The following is a 9,674-nucleotide window of genomic DNA, read 5'->3' on the forward strand; positions in this document are numbered from 1 at the left end:
GCCCTGTGTTTTAATTCATATACATTTAAAAGTCAACTGTTTGGTGTCCATGTAATTTACTTTGATTCTGGAGTTCCACCTTTAGGTGCTGGTCATGAAAGTGTGTGTGTGTGTGTGTGTGTGTGTGTGTGTGTGTGTGTGTGTGTGTTTATGTGTGAAAAGAGGGAGAGGCAGAGAAAGAGAGAGAGAGAGAGAGAGAGAGAGAGAGAGAGAGAGGGGCATATATGTCCCAGCATCCTTTCTCATGGTAAATTAGCATTTCCAGAAAGTGATTTCCTTTGGGTCTTAGAATTAGCACTGTGCCAACGAAAGTGGACAACTGAGATGCCATAGAAATGTTTACCTCAGAAGATAAAATCTAGTGAACTCTCCATTCACCTACAGACAAGTTACTGTTTCTCAATGGAGATTCAGGCGGCAGCAAGGAGGGGAATCTAAGCATCCAACCACACTGAGCACCCGGGAAGAGAGAAATCACAAATTCCTTCCCCTAGACACCCAGCTAGCTCAGCACCTGGGCCACAGCAGCCACTCAGAAAGTGTTTGTGGAACAGATGCTGAATTCACAATGGTCCACAGGAGAACTGCAGATCTCTCACACAAATACGAATTCTACCGATGCTCTGGAATGCAGTGTGGGATGTAAAACTACATCAAAATACTTCCTGAAGATTTAGAACCTTCTTCAAGGTCAGAAAGATTTAATAGCAATTCCACTGTAGTCACCTAAAGAGAGTGACAGGTGGGCGTAGGCAAGGGTCAGGGTTGGTGGCCACCCCGAGGTTTGGAACCACTGGTTTATTCTGTAAATCAGTGCTTGTCAGCTGTGTGAGAAAACCTATGCCAGACTCTCCTGGGAGCACCTGAATGTATAGAAAAGTCCACGGAGTCTGTATGGGTGGGAAGCAGGGAACGGGAAGCAGGCAGGTATGCTTTTGTAAAATCTCCCTCTTAATTCCCATGCACCATGAACCCCACCTTCCTGCCCAAAACTTCCGCCACAAGCCTTTTCCGCCCAATTGTCACAGCGACCCAGTAAAGCAGTACTTTTCTGCATATTTACCATTGAGGTAACCAAGGTGCAGAGAGGAGCCCGGGTGAAGCTGATGTAGAATTCATACTCATATGTGAGAGCCACAGTATCCCTTTCTACTATTTTGAGTTAACATTGGTTCCAATATGAATCAAGCCTGACGAACAGCATCCACCCAATTATCTTACAGGCAGGTGCACAACTCCCAGCATAATTTACTAACCCAGGGCCACAAGGGACCCATTCGATGATTTATTAATCACCAAAGGGTAACTCTAAACCTACCGGCTAGACAAACTTCATAGTTGATGCTCCACAGAATATTTTTTGATGATGATTTTAAGCAAAACACAGACTATAAACTTGTCTGTCATATATCCAATGTTTGACCTACACTTCCTGAAACTCATTTTTCTTGACTGTGAGGAAGCGAATAGTAACAGTCACAATCTCACATGGCTGTGTGAAGGCTGAATGGAGCAAGGCTGGCACGGAGTAAGGGCCAAGCCATGTGAGTTGCTCCTGTGTTGTTTTTACTTTGGAACACTTTTGATTTATCCTTCACCAACCAAGTAGTTCGCTCAGTGGCCATCCCAGGAAATGAGGTTAAAAACGAAGCAGAAACTAAGTATTTCTACCCCAAAATTGAGCTCTATCAAAGGTATGAATAAGACATCTCCATATGCTCCAAGGGAGATAATAAAACAGCCATAATAACATGCGGGGCTGTTTTCCCTCTGCAAACATGGCCCACTGTGTAGAACTTTGCTCTGCCCCACCAATGTGAGTGATGAAACGGCTGGTCTTTTAGCTCCTCTCCAGGGGGGGAGGCTGGGCAGCTAAGTCAGGGACACGCAGACCTGATGAGGATTCCAGTCGCTGTCAAAGATGACCACGGTGTCGGCGGCCTGGAGGTTTAAGCCCAGGCCTCCCGCTCTTGTGCTCAGCAAGAAAATGAAATACTGGGACCCAGGTTCGTTGAATTTCTTCAGCAAAGCAGCACGATCTTCAGACTTGGTGGTGCCTGAGGGGATAAGAAAAATAAATTTGCCAATTAACTCCTGTCTGAACATGGCACAGAGCAAGACAAAAAGGCCTGCTTCTTTGAGAAATAGACTCAGACTCCTCTCAGCATTGGTGAGGTAATCCCCCGAGGTTTTTGTATGTTTGAAAGGAACTTTGAAAATTTTGCAAGAAAGAAAGAAAAGAAAAATAATAGAGCGATTGAAAGAGACTTCTCTCACATTAAGAAGGAACACTTTGCCTATCACCCATAGTTCCAAAATGCTGAAAGAATTTAAACATTTTGGACTGGGCACCTCTGCAACTTAACAGGTTGTACAATATTCTTATGCTAACCTAAAACTCAACGAAAACATTTTCTGGATATGTTTCTGTGCTTAACACCACCAAATATATTTTAAAACACACACACACAGAGCAAAAAACGATTATTATGATGGCTTAAAGCAAAAACCGATTATTATGATGGCTTAAAGCAACTTTGCCGATAGGCATTAGTGTGAGGTCTTGTTTACGCCAAGAGAATGGAAACAAAAGGAAAATCAATCGCTACTACACTGTCACCACGTGGACTGCTACTGAGCACGATCTGGCTGGTAAACACATAAAATGTGGAAGGGATATTTTTATCCTTGTAGCAAGGCTTGAAGCCACAATCATTAAAAGGGGGGTGGGGGGGAGAAGGAATCTCTCAGTCTGTTTCTCATGTTGACAGTTCAAAGGACGCCAAACTCAGCCCAACAGAGCCGCACGTGACACACCTGGCGATGGCTCACCCCGTGGTGTCTGAGGAGATTCCAAAATAGTGAGTAAGCAGAGCGTCCCAACCGCAGGCTAAGGCGCTCACTTTTCGGATGCCAAGGCACCATATTGGTGTCCCGAAACAGCCACTCAATCACATGCCTTGGGTTTGTGATGTATTTACCTGAACTGCACTGGGGAAGGGAAAGAAATCTACATATTCTACCTGAACATATTTCAGCAGAGAAGTGGAGCTGCGGAGTTTTGAAAAAAAGGCCTGAGGCTGTTGGGAAATATATATGCACGTTACATGATAGTCCCTAACTGCCTGCTATACAAACATTATTTCTGCATGGTGTTCTTTTCTTAAGGATGAAACTATACTAGCAAATTTATTTCAGAGGATTAAAACAGCTCAGTGACTACGGTTAATGGAATCAAGTTACTATGAGGGTCAAGTTCCCAAACACGGGGGGATCTGTTTTTCATATTAATAAAAGTAATAAGTACCCTCCTGAGGAGGGAGAAAGAGCCGATTCCTTGCATACAGCAGATGTGGCTTTGAGGGGGGGCGGGGGGGGGGGGGGGGTACTGAAGCCACATTCTTTAGAGCTCATTTTACTTTCTAAATTAGATTTCAAGTTTAGTGACCTGGTCAAATTCTGCAACAAAGAACTGTTAAGAACTTAGAATTTGGGGGAGAATCACGAAATGTGCTTTGTTGAACGAGGTTTCAAACACGTGGGGCTCGTTTTTCTTTTATTTTCAGAACTACTTGTTCATGGGGAACTACTTGTTCACGGTGCTCATGGAAGATCTGTTGTGCCATGAAACCTTTTCGCCACCATCATCTTTCCAGCGACAATCATTTTTGAAAAATTACTCACATGAAGTAATGGTTCACATATTTATCCTCTGCTTTACGTAAATAATCAGCCACAGAAACGGAAAAGATGCTTCTAAAATTCGGAAAGGAGTTCCCAGAGAGAACTGTTTTCTGATAGCAGAGTACAAAACTGTGCATCTATGTACTCAGGGGAGAAGTTCAGTTTTGATCCACTAAAAAATAACCAGTTAATGGTCACATGCATTAAGATTAATTAGTAGAGCCCTGCCTAAGTTGGTTGGAGCATGGCTCTGTACACCAAAAAGCTGAGGGTTCGATCCCTGGTCAGAGACTGTGTACAGGAGGCAACCAATTGATGTTTCTCTCTCACATCAATGTTTTTTTTTCTCTCTCTTTCTCCCTTCCTCTTTCTCTAAAATCAATAAAAACATATCCTCTGGTGAGGATTAAAAAAAAAAGATTAATTAGTGGAGATGCTTATTTGGGATGAAATAACCCTAAATGCAAAAACAAAGCACTGAAAAACAAAAGGACTATCAAAATTATTTGATAAAAGGAGTTTTCAGGCCCCATGACAAATACCTCAAGCAAACAGACCGACCACATATCTGATATATATTTAAACTATATAAAATAGCTGGGAACTTGACAAGTTATAAAGCCAAGGGAAAATACGATTAAATCACTTTTCATGCAAAGCTATGGCATTTTTTATTACAATGTTCAGAACTTGCTGCATTACCATATCCATTAGTCAAAGGTTCCCCAAGTCAAGATCTTTGCTGATCATCAGCAATCTTTGGGATATTGCTCAGGGAGATTCAAACTACCTTGTCAGGATTTATCCACAGGCAAATAAATGCTCCTTGTAGGTGGCACAGGATTTAATGTGCATCCGGCCCAGGTTCTTCTGGACTTTGATGTAGCACATTACCAAGAATACAATTAATAGCAAGGGCAATTGTGTTGAGAACTGCAGAATTTGCCAGGAGGAACATACTGCCAGGCTTTCATGATTACTAATTTTAACTGAGTGTCAAGTGCTTTGGGAAAATTCGGCCTTCTAGGATGTAACTTCACCACTTGCTTTCACTCAAAAATCATTTCCAGTGAAAACAGACTATAATGGAATAGTAGCTAAAATCTATTCATGCAACCACAATCTTTGCAGAAAAATCTGCTTAGCTGTCATCAAGTGGTTTTTTTTCTTTTCTTTCCTGAGGTCAAAAATCACAGACATCAAATTTGGCAATGAAAATCTGAAGTCTTTGGAACAATTGGGTGAAGAGGGTGGTGGGTGGAAGTGGTGCAGTGGAAGCACGGGCACTAATTTATTCCTGTGTATATTGACTGTCTTCCCACCATGCTCTCCACCCCCAAAACACATGGCTGCTGTTTCCTGTGGGTGGAAATCTGTCTGCATTCTCAATCCATCTCTAATGCTTGATGGAACTTGCTGACTTGTCTCCTCCAACCTAATGGTAAGGGGTTTGGCAGCAGGAACCGTGAGTGGCTCATTCATCTTGTATCTCTGGTGACTGGTTATTTTCAATCAGTCAATCAATCAATCAATCAATCAAACTTTTTTGATTCAGTTCAAAATCATCCTTCAAATGCTGTTGAGGGCAGCAGCCTACATTTTCAGAAATGGCTATATCTCACTGGATCTGTTAAAGCAGCTAATTTGGAGGCAGAGAGACCTAAGTCAGAACTTGGTTTCACCATTAACTCATCTCTCTAAAACCTTTCCTTTCTCATCTGTTAAATGGGGATCATGGTAATACCTCCGAAAACGGGACAACTGTAGCTGGCTGGCTGAGAAAATTACATTAACAGTGCACTAGGGGTGCGTGGCCTGCCATCCCACATGGAGGAGGCATTCCATACACGTTAGCTCTTAGGACTGTTGTTAGTAGTGACAATAAGGACAGCAACCAACAGACTATAAATATACTCTCTGAGACTGGGGAGAAAACAGGAGAGAGATTTGTTTCAAGGAAATCATTTCTGGTCAATTTCACAGATTTCAACATTCCAGGGTTGCTATCCTCAGGGAGCTGAGATTCAAAACAAAAAGCTACAGACTGGTAAACAAGTCATCTAGGACACCTGTGGGGGGCAGAGAGGGGGGACAGAGGGCTGGGCTGCCCCTCCCCTGAGCACAATGGAGGAAGGTTTGCTTTCAGAGGAGAGTGGTGAAGGAGAGCTGACCTCTCCCACAGAGGGAGGGAGGGATCCGGGCTGAGGACAAGACAATGCAGGAGTGTTGCCAAAAGAGACAGACTGTGGAGGATGTAACTGTGTCCTGAATTCAAAATTAACATTTACTTAACCATTCATCTGTTGTTAGTGACATTGGAGGAGAGAGGTAAAAAGATTTTTAAAAATCAAGTCTATCAGAGGTATAATTCATTTTTTAAAAATACCCTAAGAGGGAGATCATAAAGAGAATTCATTCACACCCTGACCGGTTTGGCTCAGTGGATAGAGTGCCAGCTGTGGACTCAAGGGTCCCCGGTTCAATTCCGGTCAAGGGCATGTTCCTTGGTTGCGGGCACATCACCGGTGAGGAGTGTGCGGGAGGCGGCTGATCGATGTTTCTCTCATCGATGTTTCTAGCTCTCTATCCTTTTCCCTTTCTCTCTGTAAAAAAATCAATAAAATATATTTTTAAAAAATTTGGCAGAACTTATATGAAGAAGAGTGAGCAAAGGAGAGCCAGTGGGAAGAGAGAATGAGAAAATAACCAGAAAGTAATGTTTTCATGGATAGGTTCCATTAAGAGGAAGAATGCAAAAGATAACACAACAGGTAGGAAAGCACAGGGTGAAGGGTGAAGGCTTCAGTGGTAGAAGCGAGGGAATATGTTTACAGGCATCACTCCTCTGTAATTTTTCAAAATTAGTTTCCCCCAGTAACTACACACTAACTTCTAACTTCCAATTTTAATCTCTTTTCACCATTTATTACGTAGGAGCCGTGAGCCTTGCCTGGTCAGGTCAGGGCACATGCCTCGGCTGTGGGCTCGATCCTCAGTATGGGACGTTCAGGAGGCAGCCACTCAATGATTCTCTCTCATCATTGATGTTTCTCTCTCTCTCTCCCGCTCCCTTCCTCTCTGTAATAAATAAAAATATATTTAAAATAAAGTAAATCAAATAAAAATTCAAGTATGGCAAGTCTGAGGTTTGGTATATATCCAGCTATGTCTAATTCATGGCAAAGGGAGGATAAAAATAAAACAAAACCTTTCAATGAAACATAAACTAAGTTAACATTTAACAATAACTTGTTTATTGCACTGGAAGAAAATTGGTATTAGTAATACTGTATTCTTCGGGGATTTACACCATCCTGGCTGTAAATTAGTTATTCCCACTTACCACTCTTTGAAAGTCTTAGCCCCTGCTATAGTATGAAAAGTATAGTATGTTTCATCTCTAAAGTACTGGGGCTGATATAGAAATCATATATCCCTAAATTTATACTTTCTTTCATTCATATTTTCTTACTAATTTTTTAGGACATGGTCTTTAAAGTTCTCTCCTAGCATCCGGGAAATATTTTACACTAGTGGCCCAATGCATGAAATTCGTGCTTGTTCCAGAAGGTCGTTCTGCCCGTCCGGTCTAATTACTATATTAGCTCTTTATTATATGGGATAGTTTGCAAAATCCAGGAAACAATGGAAACCTATCTCTTAATGTAACATATAGATATATTCTGCTTAGAAAAAGAGAGAAGCTTTAATGATAATGAAATATAATCTTAACTGAACTATTTCAGTATTACTGAACAAAGGAGACATAGCCTTTATCCCCTTAAAACATGCCCTAACACAAAAAGCTAACAGTTTATAAAAATATTCCATATGGTGCAAAGGAAATAGATAATCCTAAGAGCAAGGAGGGCTTTTAAATTTTATTTCAGTTTAGTTTAATGGTGGAACTTATACCAGTAAATGACTCTAGCTCACTTGTATTGGCTTGTGTGGGGGAATAAACAGCTGTGCAAGGGATTTCAGCTTATTTTGAGCTTGAGGGTATAAAAATTGGTATCTAGAAAAGCGGCACCCACCCTGTTAGTTAATTCTTCAACAGTCTCACCCCTCCTTTTCTGAGGAGATTGGATCTAAGTGCCCGTCATTCCTGTACTCTCAGGAGCAGGGCTTCCCAGTCTAGTTCCTCACGTACTCACCGTCAAGGCGCAGGTAAAGGAAGTTCCGAAAAGCAAAGTAATCCTCCATGATGGTCATGAGAGACGTCATCTGGCAGAAAAGCAGCACGCGGTGGTTAGTTGCTCTCAATTTTGGCAGAATACGATCAAGTAGCTCAAACTTTCCTGAGGCCCGATACAGCTCAGCCCTGAACCCAAAAATGCAAAACAAGAAGACAGTATTACTGCTGTCTTCTTGCAGGATCCAGTATAACTCTGCTTTTCATATAATTCCCTGTGCATCATAAACAATAAGTAACCGTGGAATGAATGAGTGAATATCCACTCCAAAGCAGTGAGTATATAATGGAAAAATAAAAATATATTCCAGGCCAGCAATGCAAAAACAACAACAACAACAAAAAATATATACCAAACTCATAAAGAGTGCATTACATATGCTACACACACATACATGTATGTTTTATTTCCTAAATCCTTACTTAGTAAGCATATAAAGTTGTTAATTTAGAGCACTTAAGAGTCATTCAAATACTTATTGAGCATCTACTCTGTGCCAAGCACAATGCTAGGCATGTGTATAGTGTTAAGCAAAACAGAATCCTTGCCTTCAAAATGGGTCATCATAGATTGTGTAAGTACTAAAAAGTTATCAAGTTGCTATGAGAGAACTTACAGCAACACATTACTACCTTCTTTAGATGAGAGAGAGTTGGTCAAACTTCAGCCCCGTGCTGGCTGTTTTTGTAAAGTAAAATTTTATTGGGACACAGCCATGCTCACTGTTTTGTCTATGGCTCCTTTCATGCTACATGGGCAAAGCTGAGTAGGTGTGACAGAGACCTTTTGGCCTGCAAAGGTGAAAATATTTGAGATCTGGCCCTCCAGGGAAAAAATTGCCAGCTAACAGGTTTCCAATGTCAGGGGTTGTGACCTCACTGAAAAAAATAACAGTTTAGCTAAAACCTAAAAGACTGAGCAAAAGGCAGCCCATGGAGGATGAAAGTTTGAGAGAGGAGAGGACAAGATAACAGGAAGTGGAGAGAATATGTACAAAGCCCTGAGGAGTAAAAAAGAGCCTGGTGAGACCGAGGAACTGAAAAAGAAAAAAAAAGGGGGGGTATGTGGGACTTAAACCTAAGTGAGCAGAGAACACTGGGAGAGGAGAGCAGAGAGGCAGAGGGTGGGATGGGCAAACCCTGCAGCGCTCCATTCACCACACTGCACGTGTCAGTTTTAAGGACAATGGAAAGCCATTGATGGGCTTTAAACAGGGGAGTGACAAGATCTGACATATATATATTTTTTATTGTTATTTTTCTTTCCTTATTGATTAAGGTATTACATATGCGTTCTTTTACCCCATTGCCCCCCCACCCCCACATATTTTTTATTTTTTAAACTTAAATGTATTGGGATGGCATTGGTGAATAGGATTACATAGGTTTCAAGTGTACATTTCTATGATATATGATCTGTATATTGCAATGTGTGTCCACCACCCAAATTCAAATCCTCTTCCTTTACCATGTATTTTGGTGATATATCTTTTTATAAGATCACCATGTACACTGTGCTGGAATGCATTGGGAAGGGGGCAAGAGTCCTGGCTTAGGCAGAAAACTCAAGTAAAAAATACATATGGTAATGTGCCTCCTCAGTGTGGCTTTGCAGTTGAGCATCAACTTATGAACTAGGAGGTCATGGTTGAGTCCCTATCAGGGCACATGCCCAGGATGGGGGCTCTATCCCCAGTAGGGGGCGTGCAGGAGGCAGCCTATCAATGATTCTCTCTCTCATCATTGATGTTGCTATCTCTCCCTCGCTCTTCCTCTCTGAAATAAAAAAAAAATA

General features: G+C 41.6%; 1 protein-coding gene across 1 annotated transcript in view; it reads right to left on the reverse strand.

Moving 5' to 3' along the window:
• The window catches only part of SMARCA2 (SWI/SNF related, matrix associated, actin dependent regulator of chromatin, subfamily a, member 2), a 125,658-nt gene that overhangs the window by 73,250 nt on the left and 42,734 nt on the right, over positions 1 to 9,674 (reverse strand). Inside the window, exons 15-16 of the mRNA XM_014546307.1 lie at positions 7,842 to 8,008; positions 1,894 to 2,057 (exon numbers count right to left, since the gene is read on the reverse strand). Coding sequence (XP_014401793.1) covers positions 1,894 to 2,057; positions 7,842 to 8,008 — 331 coding nt within the window. The remainder of the gene's footprint in view (positions 1 to 1,893; positions 2,058 to 7,841; positions 8,009 to 9,674) is intronic.

The sequence above is a fragment of the Myotis brandtii genome, unplaced genomic scaffold (assembly GCF_000412655.1).
Source record: "Myotis brandtii unplaced genomic scaffold, ASM41265v1 scaffold44, whole genome shotgun sequence".
In the NCBI taxonomy this organism is placed as follows: domain Eukaryota; kingdom Metazoa; phylum Chordata; class Mammalia; order Chiroptera; family Vespertilionidae; genus Myotis; species Myotis brandtii.